This window comes from Poecile atricapillus, chromosome 17 (genome assembly GCF_030490865.1).
Source record: "Poecile atricapillus isolate bPoeAtr1 chromosome 17, bPoeAtr1.hap1, whole genome shotgun sequence".
Lineage (NCBI taxonomy): Eukaryota > Metazoa > Chordata > Aves > Passeriformes > Paridae > Poecile > Poecile atricapillus.
Genome location: NC_081265.1, coordinates 2380529 through 2408513, shown reverse-complemented (window position 1 = coordinate 2408513; position 27985 = coordinate 2380529). Strand labels below are relative to the sequence as shown.

At 44.0% G+C, this 27985-nt stretch overlaps 1 protein-coding gene across 2 annotated transcripts; it reads right to left on the bottom strand.

The window, feature by feature from the left end:
• Positions 1 to 32: 32 nt before the first annotated feature.
• Positions 33 to 27985, bottom strand: LOC131585764 (ATP-binding cassette sub-family A member 9-like). Of its 2 annotated transcripts, none has more exons than XM_058852228.1 (39): positions 27840 to 27985; positions 24672 to 24784; positions 23575 to 23785; positions 23039 to 23197; positions 22375 to 22475; positions 21616 to 21839; positions 20627 to 20765; positions 20047 to 20232; positions 19373 to 19505; positions 18810 to 18975; positions 18079 to 18137; positions 17008 to 17118; positions 16389 to 16564; positions 15951 to 16070; positions 15470 to 15608; positions 14825 to 14915; positions 14132 to 14271; positions 13323 to 13442; positions 12194 to 12353; positions 11803 to 11969; positions 11250 to 11377; positions 10580 to 10717; positions 9639 to 9752; positions 8376 to 8546; positions 8137 to 8250; positions 7834 to 7941; positions 7213 to 7281; positions 6576 to 6667; positions 5699 to 5819; positions 5256 to 5370; positions 4911 to 5002; positions 3624 to 3787; positions 3094 to 3169; positions 2524 to 2618; positions 1268 to 1387; positions 887 to 1027; positions 558 to 637; positions 410 to 465; positions 33 to 284 (listed from the first exon to the last, which is right to left on the bottom strand). In XM_058852228.1, the coding sequence occupies exons 1-39, from the start codon at positions 27856 to 27858 to the stop codon at positions 195 to 197; spliced, it is 4818 nt and encodes a 1605-aa protein (XP_058708211.1). In that variant the 5' UTR covers positions 27859 to 27985; the 3' UTR covers positions 33 to 194. The 2 variants fall into 2 exon arrangements, with proteins under 2 accessions (XP_058708211.1, XP_058708212.1); XM_058852229.1 differs by lacking the exon at positions 27840 to 27985 and adding an exon at positions 25281 to 25341.

Genomic DNA, 27985 nt, shown 5'->3' with positions numbered 1-27985 from the left:
GCAGGGCCACAGATGAGTGTCAGGCATCAATCTGTCAAAGGATAAAGGCTTTATTTATTAAAATAACAACTCTTTATTTCTCTGTGAGACGCAGCGCCTGCGGGGCTGCAGCTGATCACAGCTCTCAGTGCCACTGATGAAATCCAGAAACACTGATGAAATCCATGGGATATTTCCCACTGTGGCTCCAAAACTCAGGGGTGAAGAGGTCTCTGCTCCACAGCCCCGTTGGATGCCACCTCCAGGTCGTGCTCTTCTGCATCCCTGGTGAGGTCTACAAACACCTGCAGTGGGACACAGCAGGACCCAGCCCATCACTGCCATGGACTGGCTGGATTTGTGCTGCTCACAGGTTATTTCTTCCTTTCCCACAGGCACTTCCCAACCTGGAGCTCCTGCATCAGCCTACCTGCTGCAAAGTGTTCAGTGACAAGCTGTACTCCTCAAGCTTGAAATTCCGTTTAGCTGCGGAGGGATGGAGAAAGGATCCTTAAAAACCAAATCCACATGAACAGTTTGAAAGTGATTTCCTTATTTAGCTGATTGTTTCCTTTTACCTGCTTCTAGCCTGGAGAAAGACCTGGACAGAGGTAGTGCATCTGCCACTGGAATCTTGTAGGTGAGTAAGGAAGAAATCCTGAAAAAGTAATACAAAAAAGAATTATTATTATTATTATTATTATTATTATTATTATTATTATTATTATTATTATTATTATTATTATTATTATTATTATTATTATTATTATTATCTTGTGACTCAGCATTGCAGTTTGGGGGGGTTTGTAGGATAACTGTGCTCCAGGTAAATCACTGAGCAAGGTCAGTAGGAGGAAAAGAGCATCCCAGCCCAAATCCAGGCTGTGGGCAGCCCATGGACACCGACCTTTCCTGCCGAGCTGCCTGAGGGAAGAGGTTCAGGATTTCGGAGTGGAGAGCGTCGCTTTGCCCCACGTCTGTCATTTTGAGTTCTAGGTGGTAACTTGTGCCAAACTTCCTTTTGAGATCCTCAGGGGAACCGATGTACCTGCAGAGGGGGGAAAACATTGCTCAAACCACCATAAACAGCAAATAAATCAATGGCTCCAGGGAGCTGAGGCATAGCTGTACATCCTCCTCTTCATCAGCTCTTTACACCGTGCTACCTCCTCACAAAACACACACGTGGCAGCATCCAAAGCAGTATTTTCCATTAGATTAAGAATGAAAGAAACCCAGCTAACCCCAACAACCCCTCCAGACTAAGCCCCCTGCCCGCGGTGCCCACCGGAGCCGGCCGGCCAGCAGGATGGCCACACGGTCACACATCGCCGCCGCCTCCTCCAGGGACTGCGTGCACAGGATGGCTGCCCTCTCCTTGCTCCTCATGGAGACCTGCATCATCCTCCTGGGAACACAGGGAACACTGGCACTCCAGGGAACAGCCACGGACAATCTCCTGCTCTGTGTCTCCCTCCCTAGAAACAGCTTCTTAAAGAATTAAAAAGCGGACAACTCAAAGAATTCGGTTTTCTGGTTTAAGGCTGACCTGGATGTCACTGCTGTGCTACAGTTTGTCACATCAGCATCCCTCCAGATTTTGCACTGATGGTGTAAACTGGTGATGAAAAGCTAAAGCAAACACAGCACTGAAGGGAGGATTTCCTACAAGCTTTTTCTCTTGCACTGAAGAAAACAGAGATTTGCATCTTTTGTACCAAAAGCAGGAGTTCAGCTGGTGTCTAGGGAGATTTTTTGGGGTGTATTAATGACCATTATATTACATTTATTACATTATATTATAATTATATATTATATTGTAATTGTTATATTATATTATATATAATTATATATTCATAATGTAATATAATATAATTATATATTCATAATGTAATATAATTATGTATATAATGTAATATAATTATGTATCATGTAATATAATTATATATAATGTAATATTATAATATAATGTAATGTAATTATATATATAATGATATAATATAATATAATACAATAAATATAATATAATAAATATGATATAATAAATATGATATAATAAATATAATATAATATAATATAATATAATTAATATCATATCATATCATATAATAAATATAATATAATATATATAATATAGTTAATATAATATAATATAATAATATAATATAATATAGATAATATAATATAATATAATATAATATAATATAATATAATATAATATAATATAATATAATATAATATAATATAATATAATATAATATAATATAATATAATATAATATAATATAATATAATATAATATAATATAATATAATATAATATAATATAATATAATATAATATAATATATTACAGCTGCCAGCTGAGTGAGGAGCTCAGCAAGTTCTCCCCATCCCCTGGGCACCAGGAAAAAGGGAACAGCCAGATCTCCTCTGCCAGCAGGGTAGAGTCTCTGCCATTTCCAGGAGTTCCTGTGATGGGGAGGGCGGGGCCCATCCTGTTAAAGCTGTCCCAGGTTCCCGTTCCTGCAGGCCAGGGCTGCTCACCGCATGCAGCGCTGCCCTTTGGGGTCCACGCTCACCGAGGGCTCATCCCAAAGCATCACTGCCGGCTCTCCCAGGATGCTCAGAGCAAATGACAGCTGGAAAGGGAATAACATGAGGTCAGGGCTCCTTCATCCTTTAAACCTGGTGCACCTTAATCCCCGTGAGGTTTTCAAAGCTCTGGATTCCAAAGAGGGACAGGGATTTAAAAAATCCCACTTCAGGTGTTCTCAGCTAATGTTTTGATCTCTCAAAATCAGATTTTCCCAGAACTCCTGAGTCTGCCAAAGATGTGAAAGTGGTTTTCCATCCCATTTACTGGCAGATGTAGGTGGTGGGGTGTGAAGAGGTGTCTGTAAATCCAATTTGTGGTTAGCACTTATTAAACACAGGTGCAGGAGAGGGGGAAAAGAGGGTGAGGAGGAGGGGGGGAACCCTGCCAGGCTGGATTCAAAAGGTATTGATGGAAATGAATGGTGCCAGGCACCCACTCAGCTGAAGGTTTCCTCTGCACCACATCCAAGAATGAGTGAGCAGGGTTTGGTTAAGTATCAAGACAAATCCAACACGAACCTTTCTGGCTTCTCCAGCAGATAAACTCCTTGCTGGGGTCTTGAAATGCTTCAGGAGATCCAAAGCCCTTCCTAAGCTGTGGGGAATGGAAAGGGAAAAGCCTCAAGTGACCATCTTGGTGTGCATGGTCAGGTATCCATCCCCTTGGGTTACCTGGTGATTCTGCTCCTAACTTGGATGGTAAATTGAGGAATTTTTGCAGAAATTCAAGGCAGGAAGTGCAGCTAATGAAAAAAGTGAGTTACCCATGCAACTGGCCATGAGCTGGGACGAGTTTGATTTTGTTTTTCTGAATTTTCCCAGATAAACCTGGGCTGCAACCTTCATTGGCAAGGGACTGAGAACAGTACAAAACAGCAGACCTCATCAGGAGAAGCCACCTCGCTAAGGTGAGAGGCACTGAGGATCTCTTAACCCACAAGCCAGTTTTGTTAACAGAGAAACCCTTCCCCTTTGAAATCACAGATGGATTGGGCTGGAAGGCTCTGGAGGGAGGGAGAACCAACAGATGAGATCATTTGGATTCCTACCAGCTGATGGCAAGAGCAGCATCTTCGTCCCTCATCCCTCTGACGGCAGCGAAGGCCTCCAGGTGCTGCAGCACTGTCAGGTGTGGCCAGAGCGGGTCCTGCTGGGGGCACCAGCCCAGGGCCCCCGGGCACAGGGGGGCTCCATCCCGGCCCCTGAGCAGCACCTGCACAGACACACAGCTCTGGACTGGTGCTTTGGCTTGGAGGTGCCCTAGGGCTCATCCCATCCCACTGCCATGGGCAGGCAGGGATGCTGGATGTCAGAGATCAGGCAGGGAGCACAGTGTCTGTGTGAAAACAAGGCACAGAACTTGCCCTGGGCCTGGGAAAGTGTGGCCTGAGAAATCATGAGGAATCCAAACAGTGCTGAGAGAAGGAAAACAACCTCTGCAGGTGTTGTTTGTTCCTTGTTTTCCTGCAAGGAACAGTCAAGGGGTGCTGTTCCTGACAGCTCAGTGATGGTGATGTGTTGGTTTCATGACCAGTGAGAGGTTTTACCTTTCAGACCTGCTCAGAACTGTCTATAAAAGAAGATCTGGAAGAATAAAACTCGCTCTCTTGTGCAACCAAAGCTAGAGAGTCTGTGTTGTGTCTTTGCTGTTCTTAACACAGTGTGACAGGCAGGGACGTCTTCCACCAGCCCAGGTTGCCCCAAGCCCCATCCAAGTGGCCAAGGCAAGCAGTTGTGTGGTCAGTAGCCACTTGTGAGTGCTCACCATGAGCAGGGTGATCCTGCTCCATCTGCCTTTTCACTCTGGGTAGTATTACCAACATCAGCCTGCCTTTTCCTAGCAATACTTTTCTATTTCCAGCCTTCAGTCCCAAATCTGTAAGAGCAATGGCATTTCTCCTCCCCCAGAACATGTCATTAATCATTCTGCACGTAATTAAGTGATGGATTGTTACTGGCCCAACACTGCTCACATTCATTTTTAATTTCCTGGTTTTGCAAGGCTGTTTGTGGAGTGTTATTTTTGGGATTTTTTCAGATGTCAACAATTCTTACAGGGTTTGTGACATTTCACAATGGGTTTCCAATGCCAGCTGAAGATTTCCTGTTGCTCAAACTCTTAAATCTGTAACACTGACTTTGATGAACACTAGAATTTATGCTTGGCATAAATCAGTGCTTTTTCTCAGCTCTGTAAATACCCAGGACACACAAATTGTACATAAACATCCATAAATCCCCCGATTGTAGGGAGATGTTGCTGGATTGCCTTATCACATCCTTAGTTTTTAAAGACATCAAGGTCATCTCTGCAGCTGCTCCAAGGAGCCACCTACCTCCCCAGCAGTCACTGCTACACCTCCAGAAATCATGTTTAGAGTTGTGCTTTTCCCAGCTCCGTTGGGTCCTAACAGACCTAAGACTTCTCCTGGAACAAATATGCAACAACTGTTAATAATATTTATTGGTAATATGACTTCTCCCCTGTATTCTATGTAAAATTTAAAAGTACAGGAGGAGAAAGGGTTGTTTCATCCCCATAAATTAAAACTTTGAATGCAGGAGCCCAGAGCTCCTGAATGCCCACAGGAAAATTCTAACAGAAATATTGCCTCCAAATGAGACCTTCCTTATATATTTTAGTCATTTATATTATAGGGAGTGCAGCAAAGTACTTGAACCTTTTTTAACACCAAAAGAGAGGTTTTTGACAGCAAGTTTCTTCTTTTTCTTAAAGATGGAAGTGGCTGTCCTGGCTTCGAATTCTTTGCGCAAACTGTTGACAACAACCAAGTCCTGCGAGGAGACAGAGAGGGAAAAGAAATTCTCCTCCTACTCCATGAGAGAAATGATCTGTTCTTGCCATTAGGCAGGGCTTTGAAAAAAATAGAATTTCTAAATTTAAAAGCCATGAAACAGAGGATAAAAAAAAAAAAAAAAAGAAAATATGCAGAATGGGAATAAAAACAACAGTGCCAGCCGAAGTCCTTGTGGTGCCAGGGTGGACGGTGAGATCACATCAGAAGATCTGAGTGCACGAGCTGAGGAAGCAGAGGCAGCTGAGAGAATGAAAATGATGGAGAATGGAGAGCAAACCGATGCAGAGGGCTGGGTTTGTGTTCACCTCCTCGTGCTGCAGCGAGGCCATCGCGCTCCGCACCCTGTCTCTCTCCGCCTGCACCTCGGGGGGCTCCTCTGCAGGGAGCTCCTTGTTCTGCTGGGTGACCGCTCTCCTCTGCTGGATCCTACCAGTGGAGGAGAAGAGATGCTTTCACTGGCAATCACTTCCATAAAGGTTTGTGTTTAAAAGTTTTTTTCCCCAGGGTAGCACCAACAAAACCCAAAATTTATCTGCCCTCGGGGAGCTCAGAGTTGGAAGGGACACACGAGGATCACTGAGCTGTTCCACAGTGGCATGGCTGAGAAAATAAAGGCCAGTTTTAGCTTTTCCTTAATCTTTAATTGTTGGCTGGTTCCCTGCTCCACACATGCCAATCATCTGTTTGAGGAGAATTAAAATACAAGTGGCAGGTTTGCAGTTTGGGCATTTAACTCCCACACTCGGTAATGTTTGATAATTAAATACTTCTTGTAAGTCTTCTCCCACCTGACTCAGGTGGTTGGTGACAGATAAGTAGAGAGCAATTAGAAAACCCCAACCTGATGAAGATTTAGGGAAAGTCTCCATCCTGTTTGGAGCAATACTGATACATTTGAAAAGGAGTTAAATTTTTTTCTGTTTAAATTTGGAACTATAATTTAGCCCCCTGTAGGGAAATGTCCTGAAACCTCAGCTAGCAACCTTAAAAAAAAAAGCTGAAATCACAATTTTTTATCCTCTCAAGGACATAAAAAAAAAAATTAAAACTTTTTTGGATAGCTTTATCCAAATGTTGGAAAACATTTTTCACATATGGTGTTTTTCCCTCCTGCTGTCAGGGTGTGCAGCTCCAAGCCCACCCTGGGGTGACTGTGGCTCACGAGGAATCCCTGGGACACACCTGAAGACGGGATCAAATCCTGGCACTGCTTCTCCATATCTCATCTCCAAACAGCGCAGGAGGAAAAGGAAAATCACGCAGTGGATGTACGGCTGGAACACAGACATTAATTGGGTTTGTGTGGAGACAAGGTAGCAGCACACTCTGTTAATTATAATTATAAAGGGTGCAGTAACCTATCTCATTAATTTCAGCTGTTGAAAAGGTCTGCAAGGGGAAGGAGCTGAATTGATGCTTTGCAGACATTCCTGTCTGATATGCAGATTATTTGCTAAAGCCTGGATTTCTTACAGCAGCTCTAGCCCAGATAACCCACCTGCACCCCAAGAAACATCCTATGGGATGTTTCTCATCCTCATCTCATTCTTCTGCAGGAGCAGCATTGGGATGATCAGTTTATTAATAATATCTCTGCCTTCTACATGAGCTCCACTCAACCCCCTGCCTCATATTTGCAGTATCCAAAATCCACATGAGGCACAAGCCCAGGATTGCTTGGAATTTGCCTCCCCTGCCAACATTTAATGGGAAATTTTGACTACAAAACCCATCCTTTCTCTGTGGGGAGAGTTTACAAGCCCAGTGCATCAGTGACAGGCATTTCTGCCCAAGCAACCACCTCCAAGTCCCTCCTTACCGCAAAGACTGGCATGTAGATGTAATTCCATGTCTCAAAAATTGTGTAATCGTTATACATGAGGAAATTCTGGAAGAAAAGGAGGCCAGTCAATTAGAAATTTGATCAATCAGGGCAGTGTCAGAACCAGTGTGGCAGGTAGGGATGTTTAGCTTTTTTCAGGATGGGATAAAGGAGATTTCATCTGCCTTTCTTTGGTCCTTACTGCCTCAAGGGGTTGTGGCTTCCTTGGATACAGTCATTTAGAGACCTCAAATCAGTCAGGTTAAGTCAACCTTTTCTATCATTGCTTCTCTCTTCCCAGTTCTTTGGCTTTCTCCCAGCTCAATTCCTCCTTCCTGGATTTCCCACTCCACCACCTTCCCCTCATGTGCCGCCCTTGCTGCCAAAATACAGCCACTGCAACAGCTCTTAGTGACCAAACAAACCAAAAATATCCCAATCAAACAAAGGATTCACAGGTCAGGTCTTGGCCTCTTCTCTCACCCAACACCCTGGAACTTCTCTTTTTCTGATTTCTTTTCCCACTATCTCTCTTTGGGACTTTGGGAAGTGCCTCTTGCTTTGCCAGTTTGCAGCATTAGGATAATTATTGAATTTAGCAGGATGTGTTTTGCTTACTAGTCCAGAGAACATGATCCAGCCCACAGGTGGAAACACAGGAATCAGCATACAGATGTAGTAAAGTGCTTCATTATGGTCACTGTTCATAAAAGCAGCATAATTCACCTGGAATAAAGCAAAAAAGCCATTTCCAGTATTAATGTATTGTTGCTAAAAAAAACCAGGTTATTTGTCAGTGATCCAGGTTATTCTGCTGAATATTGATATAAATGGAAATTTATTGATGTAAATTTGAAATGAAACCCCAAGTGGCAAGGTGTGTAAATCAAACATCTCAGAGTGAAGATGCTCCTCACTTACCAAAATGAAGGTTAAGGACCAAAGGAAGCGATTGCTTCGTCCCATGCGGAATTTGAAGGCCATTAAATAAACCAGGAGGATGAGAGATATTCCATAACCAAAGAGGCAAATGAGCTGGAGAGAGAGAGAGAGAAACATCAGTGACAAGGAGGTGCCTGTGGATACATGAAAAACAGAGAAACCCAGTGCAAATAAAGCCTTTAAAGCCAAACCCTGGGGTGAAATGACGCAGAGCTCACCAGGGTCAGCACGGCTTTGGCCTCCAAGGGGCAGATGCGGGTGAAGAGCACCAGGAGCCCAAACATGAGGCACATCAGGCTCCAGAAGAACGGGATGTCCACCAGAGCCTGCCCACACCAGTAGGCCGAGGGGAAGAGCCCCGCGAGCCGCAGCTGAGAGCGAGCCTGGAGCTGCAAAAGCGACAAAAATGCCAAAAGGGAAAGTCTAAAACATCATTCCTGCTCCTCCTCCATCCCTTTGCTCCTCCCTTCCTCTCCTTCCTGAGCACTTCCTAGCACAACCACTCTTTGAAACCACGTCATTCCTAAAAGGAAAAAAAATGAAATAATTCCAATCTCAAAAGCTTTATTAACATGTGAATTATTGTCAGCCCCAGCTGCTTCCCTGGGATGCAGAGAAGTGTTGGGGTCAGGGGTACAGGAATAACCCCTTATCTGTGGGGCCTGGCTCTGACACCCAGGAGAGCACTGGGTTTAGCACAACACCATGGAGACAGCTTTAAAGTTAAGCAGAAAAACTGGGAATATGTGTAAGTAGACAGAGTTTTCTTTAGTCACTGGGTGAGAAGGTTAGAGTTTAAGGTTTAAGATATATTAGAGAATAAAGGGGCAACGTGGAAGATTTAGGGTGTTGTCCCTTTCTCCTTCTTCCTTCTTCTTCCTTCCTCATCTTCTTCTTCCAAGGGTTTTGGGGTAATTATGAGTGAGTGGATAGAGAATGCTGCAGTGCAGCACACAGGTCATTGGGTCACTAAGAAAAATAACTCACTTGGTGTTTGTTAATTGGACAAATAGACATAGAAAGGACCTTGAAGAGGTTCTTCCTTAGCCATTTTGCATCTCTCTACCTTAGTGTAGCTCCTTGTACTCTGTACATATGTAATATTGATAAGGAAAGAATGAACAACCAAGTCTGAACATGAGGAGACAGCTTCTCCCTCATCAGTCTCGGTCCTGGGGAAAAGAACCCAGCCACCAGTGTGACTGAGAAGTGCACTTTGGTACTCATCTGACTGATTTTCTTCTATCATCCTACAGAGAAATCACAGAATCACAAAATGATTTGGGTTGGAAGGGACCTTAATGATCAACCTCCACTATCCCAAGGTGCTCCCAGCCCCATCCAGCCTGGCCTTGGGCACTTCCAGGGATCCAGGGGCAGCCCCAGCTGCTCTGGGCACCCTGTGCCTCCCCACTGGTGCTCTGCAGACATTTTGCATCACATTCACTCCTGGTGAACCACCTGCAGCTCCTGCTCTTTACCTTGTAATCCTCCACGGTGCCCATGGCGAAGAGAGGAGGCAAACCAGCAGCCAGAACCAGCAGGTAGGTGAATAAACCGAAAAAAATGTAATTCTTCAGCTCTGTGTTTTCTCCCTGTGGGGAGAAATTCAGCCATTCATAATTGATGCTGCCCAGGGAAAGTCTGGGCAGGCTCATGAGGTGGTTGAGCGAGAGCACTAATGGTAAGTCAGCTGTGTTTAACAACAGAAAACAAGGCAAAAAGAAAAAAATAATGATGTTTTAGCATCCTAGAATTTGCAGAGAGAATTTGGATTAGTGTAAATTATTGAGGATGGAAACCAACTTTTTGTTCCTGAGGAGAGGTGGGGTTTGCAAAGATCACTGTTGTGTCCCCACCATATTCATCAGCATGGCCTGGTTGGAAAAAACCTTAAAGATCATCCCAATTCCACCCCTGCCATGGCAGGGACACCTCCCACTGTCCCAGGCTGCTCCAAGCCCTGTCCAGCCTGGCCTTGGGCACTGCCAGGGATCCAGGGGCAGCCCCAGCTGCTCTGGGAATGTGTGCCAGGGCCTCAACACCCTCCCAGGGAATAATTCCTGCACAATATCCCATCTAAACCCATCTGGCTCAGTGGGAAGCCATTTCCCCTTTGTCCTGTCACTCCAGGCCCTTGTCTCTCCCCACCTTTCCATCAGAGACTGGAAGGCCACAATTAGGTCACCCCAAAACTTCTCTTTCCCGAGAACAATCCCAACTCCCTCCAAACAGCACAAACATAAATTACCCCACGGTACCAAAACCCCGCAGAACCCTGCAGGAAAAACCATCTCCAAACACCCCCAGGAACCACCAGCAGCGAGACCACCACCCTCAGCCCTGGGATCCTGCTCCCCCAGGCAGGTTTCCAAGCTGGGCAGTTCTCATCCCAGCTATCCCAGGCGGGTTTGGCCCTCACCGTGTAGAAGAGCTGGCTCCAGACGCGGAAGCGCGCGGTGGAATGGAAGAGCCTGAGGAAGGTGTTGCTGAGGATGTTCAGCAGCATCGGGAAGCAGTTGATGGGCTCTGGGCTGCACATCACCGTGAACTGCTGGCTCTGAGGATGGCAAAACAAAAGGTCTTCACGTCCCTGGGAGGGGTGAGCAGCACCCTGGACATGATATTGTGAAACTGAGAGAATTTCAGGCTCTCAGGAATGGATTGTTCCCATGGGAAAGTCTTTGGGGAACTTTTTCTTCTCTCAAGGGTTGTTGTGTAAATAAGGTTTTGCTTTCCCAAAACAAGACACAGATGTTCTGAGAGTGTTTTCTCTCTTGTCTCACCAATGGGATGAAGGAAGTGTTGTTCTTTCTACCAATTAGGGTGACCTGGATCGGAACACCTCATAAAAGGGTTGAGAAAAACCCAAAGTAAAGGCTTTTCTGCCTCATGAAAAAACCTCCAGTTGCTGTGATTCTCAGAACCTTCTATACTTTGTGTCCTCTAGCGACACAGCACTACCAAAATGATTTATTATGCCCCAAAAAATCAAATTCTCCCTTTTCTGGTGTGTTTATTTCTCTCGTTTAAATACTTCTCAGAAAATCCTGTTGATGTACAGGATGAAAGAAGGAAAGAATATCCCTCACCTTGCCTTCCAGGGATATTTTTATTGCTCCATTATAACCTGGAAGGCTTGTGATGTTTTTCTCCTGGGTTATTTCTGGGGTTATGTTTTGAGTCTTCAAAGCAGCAATGAAATCCTCGATTTCTGATCCTGAAATCAAGTCAAGGACAGAAATTAGAGTCATCAGAGGGTTTTTTTTTCTTTAAACAGAAACAGTTTCATATAAACAAGTTCCTACTTGCCAAGCAGAGGTATGTTAAAGCCCCCAAATATTGAGATTCTAAGCCAACACATATTTCCTATATATTTTCTATTAATTTAAACTGATTAAACAAAATATATGTTTCAAACTTAGTTTATTTATTGCTTTTTATTTTTTTTATCTTGCCTGGTTCATTACTCTTTTACTTATCCATATCATCCCTAGAATTGCATTTGCTTGTGCTCAAAAGAAAACACCTCTCACTACACATTCCTTTATATATTTGTGCCATTTGCAAGGTTCCTCTGTCAATTATAAGAAAATTCACAGATTTGGTGCAGAAAGTGAGTCACCCTCACATGTTGCTCCTCACCTGTGTCATTGAAGATGAGGAGGTTTGTAGACCTATTTTGAATTTTCTCTTTAGTAGGGAGAAAATACGGGCTAGAGGTGATTTCCCAGCTGCTGGAGTTGTGCCACAGATGAAACAGGATTAAAACCATCAGTGGTGGAAGGATAAATGTTCCAAATAACAGCAATCTAGATGGAAAAACAGGCCATAAGTGAGGCCAGGGGAAATCCACCAGTAAGTAATTGTGTGATTTATGGGGAAATTTAAAACTTAAGCAAGCCAGAGTTCTCCCATTAAGTCCAGGCTGCCCCTATTTTTGCAGCTTTGAAACATTTCCCACCTAATTCTCGGTTTCCAAACGTCCCCAGATGTATTTCAGCTCTCCAGGGTAGGTGGGAGCCCCTGTACTCACACGCTCCTGAGGAATTTTGCGTCGTGCCTCAGTCTCAGCAGGCGGATTCTCAGCACAGCACACACTTGCTGCCTCCAGAGCATCATCCCACTCATGGCCAGGATCCCCTGCTTGGAGAACCCCAGGAGGTTCTGCTCCCTCTCCTCGAGGTCTCCATCTCCTGTGAGAAATGCTATTACCACAAAGAGCCTTCACAGGACACCTTTTAATCCCAAACTGTCATCAAGGATCTTCTGCTCTCAACACAGGGATGATTTTATTTTATTTTATTTTATTTTATTTTATTTTATTTTATTTTATTTTATTTTATTTTATTTTATTTTATTTTATTTTATTTTATTTTATTTTATTTTATTTTATTTTATTTTATTTTATTTTATTTTATTTTGTTTCATTTCATTTCATTTCATTTCATTTCATTTTTTAATTTTATTTTTTAAAGAGAAAAGCAGAGAAAAGGGGCCATAATTCATCCAGAATAGTATTTATATTTTATTGTATTTTACTTTATTTTATTTTTTTTACTTTATTTTTTTTTTTACTTTATTTTATTTTTTAGAGAGAGAAGTAAGAAGGGCAGAGAAAAGGGGCCATAATTCATCCAGAAGATAATTTATATTTTATTTTATTTTATTTTATTTTATTTTATTTTAATTTATTTTATTTTATTTTATTTTATTTTATTTTATTTTATTTTATTTTATTTTATTTTTTAAAGAGAGAAGTATTAAGGGCAGAGAAAAGGGGCCATAATTTATCCAGAATAGAATTCATATTGGTGAATTCAGACTCTCTGGTGTGGCAACACACCCAAGATCTTCACTGGCTTTGGGAAGTGCCTTCTGCAAACTTTATCCCTTCCCACCTGCTGGTCTGGGCTGTACAACCCTCCAAAGGTAAACACCAACACAAGAATTAATTCTTGAGCTTAAAAGCCTTTAGGAAGCCAAGCTGGATTTATTTGGGCTTCTCCAAGGTGTTATTCCTCACTGAAGGCAAGTGGGATACAACTGCCACTCTGGGCCTATCATTATTCACATTTAGCAGAAACTCATTAGAAATTCAATTAAAACACGTTTAGATGGAACTTTAGGGACAGCACGCTTGAAAAATGGAGTCAACGCTTTACCTTCTGGAGCGATGGCTTCCCCACCCTGCAGCCTCAGGAAAACATCTTCCAGGGTTGTCCTGGTCACCTCGTAGTGAACAACCCCCTGCAAGAGTCTGCTCTCGAGGTGGCTGAACAGACCTGGAGAAACAACCAGAGCCAGCCTGGGCTGGGGCTGAGCTCAGCCAGCTCACACCGTGTGCTCCAGCAGCCACCACTCATCCCCACAGCCTGCCCATCAATTCCTGTCAGCTCAAATTCATCACAAATTTATCGTGTGTTTTACAGCTGGAAAGTTCAGTGGTTTTGGTTTTCATGGATGTAGTGCTTTAGATTCGTCAAAAAAATCTCAAGGTTGTGAGTTTTTGAGTTTTTGATTTTTTCAGTTTTTGAGTTTTTCAGTTTTTGAGTTTTTGAGTTTTTCAGTTTTTGAGTTTTTCAAGTTTTCAGGTTTTCAGTTTTTCAGGTTTTCAGTTTTTCAGGTTCTCATTTTTTGAGTTTTTCAGTTTTTGGATTTTTGGGTTTTAGGGTTTTTGGGTTTTTGGGTTTTTGGGTTTTTGGGTTTGGTCAAATTTGAGTTTAACCATCCTGAAAACTGAAGAAGGTCAGTGGAATTTAGTTTGTAGATTAGTTAGTGGATTTTCCTTTTTTTTCATCTTCATTATTAATATTAGCACGTGCTTTCTGTAAAGCTGATATTTATGCAGCTTCCTAATATCACACAATACAGACAAAAGAATACAATTATTCCCTTCACAGTAACTTTGATTTCTGCTTTTCCCACCAGTGGATTTCCCTTTAAAACCCTGGCACAGGGATGGGTTTCTTACCTGGGAAGCTGTCGGTGTTTTCCAGAGGCAGCCTGAAACACAGCTCATCCCTCCTGTGTCCCTGGAGCACAGCATCAGGGATGTACTGTCTGACCACGGATGACACAAGCTCTGGGTCACACAGCTCATTTATCTGCATCCTGTTACAAAAAAAAAATATAAATGTTAAGTTGTTATAATGTTAAATAAGGGAAAAAAAAAGTGCATCATCTGGTTGGAGTCCAGAGGCAGATTCTTCCTTAGGGAAACCTCCCAAAACTGGGCAGAACTTCAGTGGGAATGTTTACAGCCATCTGCAGTGCCTTTGCCATGCATGCACAAAATGGCTGAGGTGAAGAATTATGATCCTGGAATCCTGGAATCTTGGAAATTTGGGAATCAAGCTCCTTTTGCACCAAAGCCATCTCACATCACGCAGAGATCAGCTCACCCTGTCCCCTGTCAGCTGCACAGGAGCTGCAAAGTCACCTCAGCTGCGTGCTCAGAGCTTTCAGGGTTGGGTTCCAAAGAAAGGCAGTGTGTTGTCCAAAGCAGGGAAATTTTGGCAGCCTTTAAGTTCTTCTAAAACGAATTGTCAGGATTTCTATTACTGTCTATGTAAACTCAACCAAAACCACAGATTCTACAAGAAAATACTCACAAAAATGAGAAGCTTTTCACAGAAAGAACAATGACCAAAAGCAAAGGTTTTACCTTAAGTGATAGCCAATTCCCCACTTTCTCTTCAAGTAGAGAGATGAGCCAACACTCTGTAATCTCCCACAGGAGAGGAAAGCTTTCCGATCTAAGGAGGAGGGAATACAAAGGATTTAGGGGGATTTACAAGAGTGCAGCAGACTGACCTCACTCTGCTCCTTCTGAACCCAGCAGACATTTTCATAATAAATTGAGAGGAGTAAAACCAGGCCAGTCCTGAAGGTCATTTTTTTTTTTTTTTTTTTTTTTTTGTTATTTGTAAGCCAATGCCTTCCTCCTCAACATCATGGTCAATTGTTTTAGTTCTGCATTCTTGTGCGCTTGTGGAGAATTTCCCACGCAGCACAGAAATAATACGGAAATGGGAGCAGCAGCAAGTGAAATCCAGGAAAATTAACCCCATTTTATTGACATAGAGACAAATCCAGATAATGTGGAAGTGCTTTATCCTGAAGAAAACCGAATTATCCTGCAGAGGAGCAGGAGCAAAGCCTTGGAGGGACACATCAGCCTGGCGTCAGGGCTGCTTGGGCGGTCGCTGTCAGGCAAAACGCGTGTGGCTGTGCCACAGTGGGACCCACAGCTGGGCTGTGCCCTGGAAACCCTCGTTTTGCACCCCCTGAGGTGCCCCCCTGGGCTCACCTGCCTGAGCATCGGCCTCCTCCATGGCCTGGGTGGTGACGAGCGTGACGCGCCCGGCGCGGCGCTCCCGCAGCAGGCTCCAGACGTGGTGCCTGGAGCAGGGATCCAGCCCCGCCGTGGGCTCGTCCAGGAGCAGCACCTGCAGAGGATAACGGGATCAGAGCTCCCCTCGCCCCAGCTGTGCTCACATGGCTCAGTTCCACTCTTGCACCGCTTCGTTTCGCGCTTTTGGTGGCTCAGAGAGGAGAAGGCGTCCTCAAGTATCGCTCGTTTTTATTGCTCTTCCTCCTGCTGCAGTACTGCCACCCCTCTAATTAAAAACACAGCTCTGATTGAACCAGATTCCCCAATCCTTCCAATAGGGGAATTAGCTTGGAATGGCAGGGGAAAATCACAACAGGCTCTGTGCCAGGTTAAAATGCAAAGCTATGTCCCAAAACAATAAATGTTGTGTGTGTGCATCAACACGACCGCTCCCTACCTGGGGATCCCCTAAAATTGCGATTCCAAGAGACAGTTTTCGTTTTTGTCCCCCACTCAGGGCATCAGCACAAACATTCTGAGCGTCAGTGAGGTCCATCATGACGAGAACTTTCTGCACCTTGGAGCACACCAAGACAAGAGTCACATTTCCAAAGCACTGGGCACCTTTGGGTTCCTAAATGGCTACAAATATCACAATTTCCAAGATTTCAAACTCACCTACTCTCAATGGATTTGCTTGGAGCTAAATAAGACAAATCTGAGTTTTAACTCATCATGTGAGGATAAGAAAGAATTGGAAAACTAATTTGCCACTAAATTAGGTTTGTTCTCGTGTCCAGAGAATAAGATGTAGGTGATCATCTTTTATAAATAAAGCACAAAGTGCCCAAGATGCCCTAAAAGAGAAGTCAGTGGCTGAGAAGCACATACCAACCTCTTCATCTACTTCCTTCCACTGAATCCCCTTGATGTGAGCAAAAATTCTCAGGTTTTCCTTCACTGTTAAGGCTTCAAAATGCAAATTAATTTGGGGGCAAATCCCAATCCTTTCCTGCATTCCTTCCATATTCCACATTTCAGAAGCATTGTAGTTGTAGATCATGGCAGAGCCTGCACAGGGGGGTGGATGAAACATTTGACATTAATTCCAGCACCATGGATGTTTCTCAAGTGTTAAATTAAAAATTAAAAAAAAGCAAAGAAGCAAAATAACCCTATAGCCCAAAGATTTAACACCTTTCAAAAGTATTTCAGAGCACCAAAACCCTCCCTTAAAAATAAAAACGTATTTCCTGTAGGTGTGCAGCTGATGGAAAGCAGCAGGTCATCCAGATGGACAAATGACCATGGTGCACACCTGAGGGATCCATCATCCCTGGAGCTCGTGTTGAGGGAGAAATCTGCACTGACAACAACCCAGCAGGAATTACTGAGGGAAAACGTGGAGGTTTTTTCCACATTTTACCCTTACACTTGAAAAAACCAACAGCTCCCCCTCTCCAGCACACACAGGCCCATCATCATCATCTTCATCATCATCATCATCACCTCACCTGCTGAAGGCTTGGAAAATCCACCGAGCACATTTAACAGAGCAGTTTTCCCAGCCCCACTGTGACCCAGCAGCGCTGTGATCTGGCCTTCATAGATATTTAAGGACAAACCTGGAATAAAAACAGGACAACAGTGGGATGGAAATGCGTGAGCAGTGGACTGGGAGCTGTAGCTGTTGCCACAGGTGCCAGAAGTGACATTTCTTTAGAAGCTGAGAGGCAAAACCAGATCCAAAAGCACAGGTTGGTTCTTCAGGAGTTAGGCCTGAGCTTAGTAAGGAACCATGTCTTGATTGAATTGAGGGAATAAATGTATTATCTTCAATATTTAAAAAAAAAAAATTAACTTCAGTTTTCTATGAGGTTTGTAGCATTTTATTTTAGTGTGGCTCAAGAAGAGTCCTGAGGAAGAGAAGAGCCCAGAGTTTTTCCAACATGTGAAAATTTCAAGACTTATTTCAAAGCAGACAGACTTTGCTACCTCATTTTCTTTTTTTAAAAAATACTTTGCCTTTCTGTGGGTTGTTCAAGTTGTGTTTGTTTAGTTTGTTTCCACTCAATATAGACCTTTGAGGCCATATTGATATTTTTAATATTTTGGGATTTTTTTCATTTTTGATATTTTTGCTTGGAGTCCTTATTAAACAAAGACATTTAATACCCCATGACTTTACTATGTGCCAAATATTTGCATTGGCAAGTGCTTGGAGAGCACAGCTCAGGCAGGGACAGCAGATTTGGCCATAAAATCCCAAGTTTGCCCAAAATAGTTTACATTTTGAAAGGGAGATTTGAGAGGGGATTTCTAGAGTGGTTCATCACTGCAAAAACACAGCTTTTAAGGAGACTTTTGCTGTTGCAAAAAATAATAAACAGTGATTTTCCTGGAGGGAACAGGGAGATAACAACCTGGTAGATATTTGCCAGTAATTTACCCCGGCAGAAATAACCATTGCACAATATAATTGAACAGGCCCAGAGGCAGAATTCAGTACAGCCAGTACATTTCAAAACACTTTGGGCTCTTATCTAGTGAAAAACGAATAAAAGAATCACAAAGCCTCTCCTTACCCTTTAAAGCTTCGGTGCTCTTGTTGTTCTTCTTGTATATTTTTTTAATATTGTTTAGTCTAAAGAAAAGTAAGCAAGCCATTACTTATTGAATCACAATTTGGGGCTGTTTCCTCTGCCTCAAATTAACCTTTGAAAACTTTTGGGGGAGTATTTTCCAACCTCCTCCTCCTCCTCAAACTGGTCCTGTGGAAGGAATCGCTTGATGTAATTAATTTCTGGTACCTTTAAAGCAGGGTTAGGTCCTGTACTTTCCTAAAAGCTGTTTAAAAGGTCTCAAAGATAAACTTGAGGAATATTTAGTGAGTGAAGGAGGAGGCTCTGGGGAATAACACATGGATATTTAATTAAGGGTGATGATCTAGCTGATATTTGGGCAGATTTCTGTTTGGTTTCTGGTAACAACCAGTGGGCAGCACCAGCCCTGCAAGGATGGGCAGTGCAGCATCTCCTCAATTTTCTTTCTCTGTGCTTGAAGATGATGGGGAAGAGGAACAGACTCACTGCTGAGAGGAAGTTGGAGGATGCCCCACATCCAAAAAAATCCAAACAAATGTTCAAATCCAGCTCTGGAGCGGGATGAAACACTGAACAACCCCTCCCTTCCACATCTTTGAGTGACTCTTATCCACAATGCCAGCCTGACAGGCAGCAGTGCAGCGTGGCTGTGCTCTCTAGAGCCAAACAATCCCTGCAGAGCTGTGTTTTTCACACCAAAAGCAGCTCCTCACCTGATGGCTTCCTTGCCTTCGAATCCTGGTGGCATCGGCTCGGTGTCACCGCCGAGAACGGGGTCGTGGCTGCTGCCAGCTCTCACCCCCACGGAGCCACTGCTGCCCCTGAGCCAGTAGGAGGGTCTCAGGAAGAAGGCAGGAGGATGTGGGACCCCGTACTTGCCTGAATCAGGGACAGAGAAGGTGAAACAGGAACCCCAAACGCTGCGTCTGCCAGCTCTGAATCGCCCAGCCCAGCCACCGCTGCCCCGGCAGCTGCAGAACCTGAACTGACAGCAGAGAGAAAGAACCCACAAATCCTGCAGTTTAACTTGTCCACATCTGTAAATGCAGGTGGGGAATCATCACAGCACATTTACAACCTTTTTGGTTCCAAAAGTTGGGGTCAAGTCCTACAACACCCTTCCAACGCCTGTGGGAGCAGGATCTCAGTGCCTCACTGCAGGGCTGCAGCTTTCTCTCCTCTCACATCCCCTTCAGGAACTTTCCCTCCACAAAACACGGAATTATAGAAGAAAAAGCAATGAATTTTTCATTTTCCCCCTCACATTTTCACTCACCAGGCAAAACCTTATCAAAGTAGATGGCTAGCAGGAAATACAAGACACTGTCCAAGCTCAGGATGAGGTAGAGCTTACAGAAAGGGTACAGCTCTGGGGTAAATGCTGGTCCGTATTTTTCTAGTTTTACCATCTAGGGGAGGAAAAAATAAAAAAAAGCACAGTTCAGATGCAAAATTTCCTTCAGGCAGAAATACTTTGTGCCAGCTCCTGCTGTGTCATCACAGCCATTTTCACCAAAAACCCAATTTGCTCCATGTGACCACGACGCTGTTTCTAAGGAGGCAAAGAGTTTCTCCTGACCACGAGCACCAGAAATGCCTCAGTAAGCTGAATTTCAATGCATGCAGAAGTTACAGAGTGATGCACGTGCTGTTTGCAAAGGCAGCACTTCCAGCCCTCGCAGTTCCTGCCGCTCCTGGTACCCACCAGCCACATCCCACCTCTCATTTTATGGAGATTTCAATTTGCTGCAGGAAAATTCCTGATGCAGTTGAGTGTCCAACCACCTTTGCCACGATTTAGCACTGATTGTTTTTGGGGGGAGGTTTTCCTTTTAAAAGCAGAGGGGGTGACTGGGCTGTTCTGCAGATGCAAATTGTGGATTTTGCTGCTCCCTGGCAGAATTTTTGGGGCTGAGGTTTTGTGCTGCCCTGGGTTTGTTATGGACATACCGTTGCGAGGCCAGCTGTGAAGGCAAAAGGACTGAAGAGGTTTAAAATCCATTCCAAAGCCCGTGGCAGTTTTTCAAACAGAGTCAAAAAGCCCAGTGCCCCGAAGAGGATGTGAAGGAGAAATCCCACAAAACTGGAAATATTTGGCTGCTTTAGCAACGAGCTGAGCAGGAAAGTGAAGTGAATCTGCAGCAGAGAAAACCAGGGTTAGCAGGGTGCATTTCTGCTGCAATTTAAGAAAACAACCAACATGAAAACAGGAGCAGAGTTAGAGACCCAGATGGGTTTCAGTTGCACAAGGCTTTGTTTAGCCCACAGCTCTGGGATTTAGGGCAGGTTTATAGGGACAGACAAATCACTCCCAGCCTCCTTTTAGCACCTCTCTTTACTCTGATTTCGAGTCAGAATCTCCCAAAATGTAACAGAAGTGGTATAAAAGCCTACAAATAATAAATAACAGTATTTTTGTTACATTCTCACATAATACCAGCCCTAAAAAACTCAGTCTTTCAGATATTTTAATTAGGAAATGGGGGGGGAAAAAAATGTGCATCACATAAGAGCACAGAAGCAAACTTACAGATGCAGTGCCATAAAAGAAATAAAAAAAATACAGTTCCAAAAAGCTGTTGTGGTTGAAAACTTCACTCAGGGTGATCCAGGTCAGCAGGCTGGCTGTGATGGAGACATACACAGTGTACAGCAAACTCCAGGATAACCTGCAAAGGAAGGCACGGCTGTTTCTGTCCCTGAGCGTGACAGCACCTGCCATGGCATAGCCAATACAAGGCACAGTGGATTTAGTTCAAATATTTTGTATTTTCATCCATGTAGAGTTTCCAGACTGGACAGGTGGAAATATCAGAGAGCCACAGGAAGGGCCAGGTTGGAAGGGACACAGAGGGTTGATGTCTCTGCTCAAAAAGGGTCACCCCAGAGCAGAAGGCACAGAAATGTGTCCAGATGGGTCTGGAGTATCTCCAGGGAGGGACACTCCACATCCTCTCTGGGCAGCCTGTTCAGGGCCTGGTTACTGCTCAGGAAAAAGGTTCTTGACAAATTCAGGCCTTGCAGGTGCCCAGATCTCTGCAGGGGCAATGATGGCAGCAAAGGGACACACAGGATCTGCAGCCAGCACCTTTTATCCATCTGCTTTTCCTGATGCTGTGAAATGTTCATGCCCATTGGGAAAGCCTCTTTGGATAGACCCTGTGTCCCTCCTCTGCTTCAGCATTTAGGGGTTTCTCCAGAATTTGTTGTTTATTCACTTTTTCTGTGTGTTCCACCCATTTTCTGGAGGCAAACAACCCCTCCACACCCAGAGCCCTGCTGCACACACCCCTGCTCCACGAGGAGGGCTCCTCCTCTTCTTCTGGGGGAGGAAGAGCAACAAAACAACTACAAAAAACCTTTCTCAGGCTTGGAAACAAGAAAGAGAACCCCAAAATGGTTTAGACACCTCAAAAACCCCCTAATTCCACCCCTGCAATGGGCAGGGCCACCAAACCAGGCTGCTCACACACTTGATAAAATAATCCCTTTAATTACACATTAATTTCTGAGACTTACCAGAAGGAAATATCTTGCAGACCCATTGCTCTCATCAATATCTTCAGCTTCTTCTTCTCCTTGAGAACTCTGACTGATAAAAAGTGCATGTATGGGCAGTAGCTCAGTATGGCACAGATAATGAACCAAATGTAATCCAGTTTAAACAGAGGTTTCAGCACGGTTTTCAGGTGAACTCCAGTAATTGAATTCATTTCTTTCCACACAGAGTGGTTGGTTTTCATCTAAAGGAAAGAAATCAGCCATTCATTTCATTTTTGCAATGAAATAGCCAGCATCAGAACAAACAGGGAGTTACAAGCATTAGAATTATCAGCTTGTCAATAATAAGTTTATAAGCAAATAATCAGTATTTATGATCTTTTTGTGTTGCCTTGCAATAAACATCATTCCATTCGCTGCCTCGAGCCATGAGAATGATCTGTCATTCTTTCAAATTTTGAATTATGTACTTAAGAAGTTGATGACCACAAAAAATCAGAGCATCCCAGAATGGTTTGGGTTGGAAGGGACCTTGAAGATCCCCTTGTTCCACCCCCTACCCTGGGCAGGGACCCCTCCCACTATCCCAGCTTACACCAAACCCTGTTCAACTTGGCCTTGGACACTTTCAGGGATGGAAAAATGAACTGGCTCGGTGCTTTTCTTGGTGGTTGAGTTTGATTTTTTCCCCCCTCTGCTTTTGCTTTAATCAGTTTGGGTTTTAAGTTTACACAGAACCCTGGGAAGAACAGCAAATTCCATCATGAGCACACTTACCTCTATGACTGCTGCATCGATGCTGGACTGCACTGAGAGGAATCCCCCGTACCAGTACAGGGGAACCTTGCAGTGCCTTGCTGAAAAATCCCAGCAGGTTTCTGTTGGGGAAGCAAATTATTAAAAAAATAATTAATCAAGATTAATTAATACATTTCCATATACGTGTGCATGTAAGTGCTTGTGTGTGACATGTGGGGTTGGAAATGAGTTTTACTTAAGTGTGAGGAAATCAAGGTTGGGGTTTACTCAGCCTTTTATCTTTTAATGTGTTAAATCTCTGTTATTGCACACACAATTCTCATTTTCCAGGCATGGTTTGATGTGTTAAGGTACGAAAGGGAGAGGGGCAAAAAGGCACTGGATGATCCCTGAACTCCCTTCCACCCCAAACTACACTGGGATTCTCTCATTCTCTGCCTGTGGATGACATTTCTGTTCCTACATTCCTACATTAGGAAATACATCCTAAATTTTTTCTCTGACAATTTTTTTTTTCCTTTTACAGACACAAACCCTGAAATTTTAACTCATGTCTCCCTTGAGCCACTTGGCACACGCATCCTCTGTGCCTTTGGGCTGGCACAGAAATCCAGCTGAACAGTTTCCAATGCAAAAATCAAAGCCTGGGGTTTGATTTCATTTCTTTCATTTCTTTGGTTACCGATGTGCTCAAAGCCTTCATTTGGAAACACCGCTCTGCCCACTGGAAATCTGAGAGTGTAGGAGAAGTCATCCTTAAAAACAACACCAATAGTTTCCTCCTCAGAAATCGCTTTTTCTTCCATTTTCTCCTCATTTTCCATCTCTTCTATTATTACGCCTGCTGTTAGAATAGATAAATAATATTAATTAGATAAATAATATTAATAAATACATAAATAATATTAAATAATAGTAGTAAATAATAATAAATAATTATAATATAATATAAATATTATAATAATTTATAATATAAATAAATAATTATAATATAATAAATAAAATTAAATAATAGTAGATAAATAATATTAATTTAAATGAATAAATAAACCCAGCAAGGCTGACACTCTGATTATTCAGGCAACGACGAAAATGGGCATCACCACCATTCGATCCCTCAAAAATCACATGGGACAAACACTCTTATCCCTCCCCTACCGTGAGGGTGGGTCAGGTCCACGTCAGACCCTGCAGGAAGATGGATTTAAGAGCTTTTACCCCTCAGTGGCGAGCTGGCGGCCACTTTAGCCATTATTGTCCTGGTGGTGTTGGTTGCAGGGGTGAACATGAGCGTCACCCCCGAGGCGTTGAAGGCAGGCTCGTCCAGGCGCCCCAGGAATTTGTAGGGGAACTCCTGGGTGGGGTAGTACATGATCAGACTGGCTGAGTCGTGCAGGATGTAGAGGAAAACCAGTGATGCCACCCATTCCTGGAGGAAAGGAAGGAAATGCAGAGGTGAGGGCCAGCCCAGGGAATTGCTGGGGTGGGGATGATGCTTTAGGATTGAGCTTTTCTGTTTCTCAGATCAGCAGTGCTTTAGTGTGGAGCTCCAAACCCCACAGCCTGTCAGCTGCTGCTCTCCCCTTTTATTCAGGCACAGCAATTCCTCTCCAGGCCTGGGAATGGAGGACACCTCACTGCCTCGGGCCTGGAGAGATGGAAACAGTGAATCTGGGGGGAAACTTGGGGTAAATGGCTTCATTACCCAAAGCTGTAATTGGAGGATTAAACCCTGCCATGTAAATGGGCCAAACTTATAAAAGTGTGAAGAACTCGTGGCCACCATCCAGCCCCTGGAGGCTTCTGACTGCCCAAGCTGCACCTACTGAAGGCCTTCAATAAAAACCCAATTTTATTCTCCTAATCTTGTCCAGCCTCTCTTTTAGGAGCCACTCCAAGGCATCAGGGAGGCTCCTCCAGGGCCCTTCTAACCCAGCTCCAACCCCACTGCCCCATCCAGCTCCTCGGGCCTTTCCCCGGTGCACCAGGGAGAGCTGGGCCACAGGTGTGATGGTTTTAAAATCTGATGGTTTTAAAAACATGTTTTCTTAGTCCCAGAGCCAGCGAGGTCTGTGGGTAATTTGACACTGCAACCATGAATTGGACATTGTGTTCCTCTGGACAGGGCAGGAGCAACAAGCTAAAGGAGCAGCCAGCTTTGTCACGAGGCAGATTTGTAGTGTCCCAGGAAGAGGGAACTGCTGACATTTCCCAGGGAGCCACAGCTGAGCCTTCTCACATCCCCTCACACGAAAACAATGCACCGTGAAAATTCTTTGTGGTAGAAATGCTGATTTCCCTTTGGAAGAACTTGCCTGAAAACTTTTTGACTTCATCCTCCACACCAGAAGAATATTTTTCCACAGGAGAGCACAGGTTTGCTGCAATATTTGTGAGGCCTTCTTGGATACCCCCTGCATTTTTCCAGCTGAGAAAGAAAATGATATAATTTAGAATAAAACAGATCACTCATCCTTCCTCATCCGTATTCATCCTTCCTCATCCAGACTGATTCTTCCTCACCCAGATTCATCCTTCCTCATCCAGACTCATCCTTCCCCATCCAGGCTCATCTTTCCTCATCCAGGCCCATCCTTCCTCACCCAGATCCATCCTTCCCCATCCAGGTTCATCTTTCCTCACCCAGATCCATCCTTCCTCATCCAGACTCATCCTTCCTTCACCCAAATTCATCTTTCCTCATCCAGACTAAACCTTCCTCACCCACACTCATCCTTCCTCATCCAGATCCATCCTTCCTCACCCAGATCCATCCTTCCTCACCCACAGTCATCCTTCCTCATCCATATTCATCCTTCCTCATCCAGGTTCATCCTTCCTCATCCAGGTCCATCCTTCCTCATCCAGGTCCATCATTCCTCATCCATATTCATCCTTCCTCATCCAGGTCCATCCTTCCTCACCCAGGTCCATCCTTCCTCATCCCAAAGAGGCTTTGTGGAACGAGATAACCGCTCACTTTCCTGGTTTCAGTGCAGAAAGTGAATTCATGTCTGGCCTCAGACACGTGGTTTGTTGGCAAACTGCTGCTCACGTGCTCTGGGTTCTGAACCAGACCCCAAATCACGTTACAAACGCTGGGGAGATGCTAAAAATAACCCAAAATAGAGGCTGCCACTGCCTGCCTTCAGCAGGCTGGTAGGAAACCAGATTGTTCTGTTTTCACCCAGATATTAAGGAACTTTAATGCAGTTGGAGCAGGGCAGGATTAGAACAGCCATGTGCTCCTTAATATCCTGCTAAACACCGAGCAGGGAGTATTTCTTTGGGATGTTTATTTCAGCTCCAGCTTTAATCCCGTGGCCAAGCAGCAAGAACAGGAGCAAGTTCAGAGCGATGGGTTTCACCCTGGGAGCAGGGCAGGGAAGCTCCCAAAGTGTCCCTGTGGTTTAATCCTTTCAAATGGCTGAAACCTCAAATTAAAGCAACCTCAGAGTGCTCCATTCCCCTTGGACAGCACGTCCTGATTTCACAGATTGGGCAGCTGGAGTTAATAAAGGGTTCCACTGCTCTGTTCCCTTCACTGCTTGCTTTTTGGGAGAATTAAATATTTGTGTAATGCAGGGGCAAGGGATCCAGGATCCCAGTTCAGCTTCTGTGTTATCACAAGGCTTATCTAGCTTATTTTATCTCCTGGTGCTCTGCTTGCCCTGCCCAAGCTTCCTCCCACACTTCCTCCCTGCTGCACTGAAGGTTAAAGGTAAACAGGAAGGGATTTCTAGGAAGTGTCACTTCAACTTTCATTCTTGTTCCCCTCAGGTCTGGATTTCAGTCATGAACTGAAAGCAGTGGCTCAGCCCAGGATGCTGGGGCAGTAAACAAAGTGTGGTGGTATTTGGATAACAAGGAAAACATGATGGTCTTTAAAAGATGCACGGAATCTCTGCAGTCACAACAAACAGTTTTAAAATGATGGAGCAAATCTAAAACTTTTTAGAAAATTTTAATGAAGTTTCTATCAATTTTAATTTACTTTTTGCCTGTGGAGCAAGGAGCAACCACCACTGGGAGCCAAATGTGAAGCCAGGAATTCAAACAAGTGATGCTGCCTACAAAGGCTTAACTTTCAATCAGGTACCTAATAAATATTACCTATTATTAACTTTAAATTAGATATCTAATTAATCTATTAGATAATTACCAAAAAGGTTAAAAATATAGCCAAGAGAGAACCCTCTGCAAGGCCTGAGGCTCAAAACTTAAGATGCAGAAGGCAAAATAAACACATCAGAAACTGGTGGCAGTGATGTTTGGGAAACTTTAATCTCATTAAGAGCATCACTTGTAAAGCTGGATGTCCCCTGGGGCTCATTAAATGCATCCAAACTTCCTGCTCTCCAGGAACTCACTGCCAGGGTGTTGCAATAACATTTTCTGGATCCTGCGTGCAGCTCTGCTCTACCAAAACTTGTCCCAGGAAGGCACATCCCATATAATCCCTTTATTTACTGTCTCTGGGAATTCTGCTCTTCAGACTCTGTTCCTTTATAAATTTAACTTAGGTTTGTTTGAGGATGTTCTGCCCCTTGCAGGGTGGTTGGACTGGGTGATTTTTAAAGGTCCCTTCCAACCCAAAGCGCTCCTGGAGTTTATGATTTCAGTTCCTAAAGCCAAGCTGCTCTTCAGGAGATCTGGCAGGAGCCTCTCGGTGCTGGGTTCAAAGGGAGAAATCCACGCTGCATCTCACACTTCCCAGAGGTTTTTCCAGAGGCAGGGATTCATCCCTGCACGTGGAGAGTGCAGAGGTGCTCTTTCCATCCCCTCCTGCTTGCCAGTTCTCGCAGTTTTTTGTGCTTGCATCTGACAAATCCCAGACAGATTTGCACTGACTCCACTCCAACACACACACTGGAACAGGTTGTTATTTCCTACTCTCAGATTGAAAATAACAACTCTAAGCCCGCCCTTCATCAAAGCTCAACACTTCAGCTCATACAGAGAAGTGAAATTTGGGGGTTTTGCATTTTTAGAGGCCTTTAGTGACAGCAAGGCAGGAGGAGAAGAGCAAAGGGAGGGATCATCCCCCAGTGCTCAACCTGCAGCTCCTCACCTGCAGCCATGGGGAGAACCAAAATCCACACACACCCAGAAAAAGCTGAATATTCTTCCTCCTTTTCCTCTAAAATATTTTGTTGTGAACTTACAGTCCCTCAGAAAACAGAGCTGGAAGGTGCAGCCTTTATGCATTCAGCATCATAAAGCATTAATTAGGAAAAACTGATCATCCCCTGGTGAAAACTCAACCCCTGCATGAAACTGCCCCGGGGAGAATTTTTCCACCTTTACTTCTAAATTAATTTTCCCTTGGAAAAAAGGAGAAACCTCTACTTTGAAATTAATTCTCCCTTGGAAAAATGGAGAAACCTCTACTTTGAAATTAATTCTCCCTTGGAAAAATGGAGAAACCTCTACTTTGAAATTAATTCTCCCTTGGAAAAAAGGAGAAATACGTGACTCCTTACCTGCTGGTGTGTTTTCCATCGGGAAGGGTCTCCTCCAGCTCTGAGGTGTCTGGGCTGGGCTCCTGGTCCCTTTTCAGCCCCAGGGAGGCTCAGCTCGGTGGCCCAGCCCGGTGGCCATGCCCCTCTCCAGCCTGACGTCACCCGGG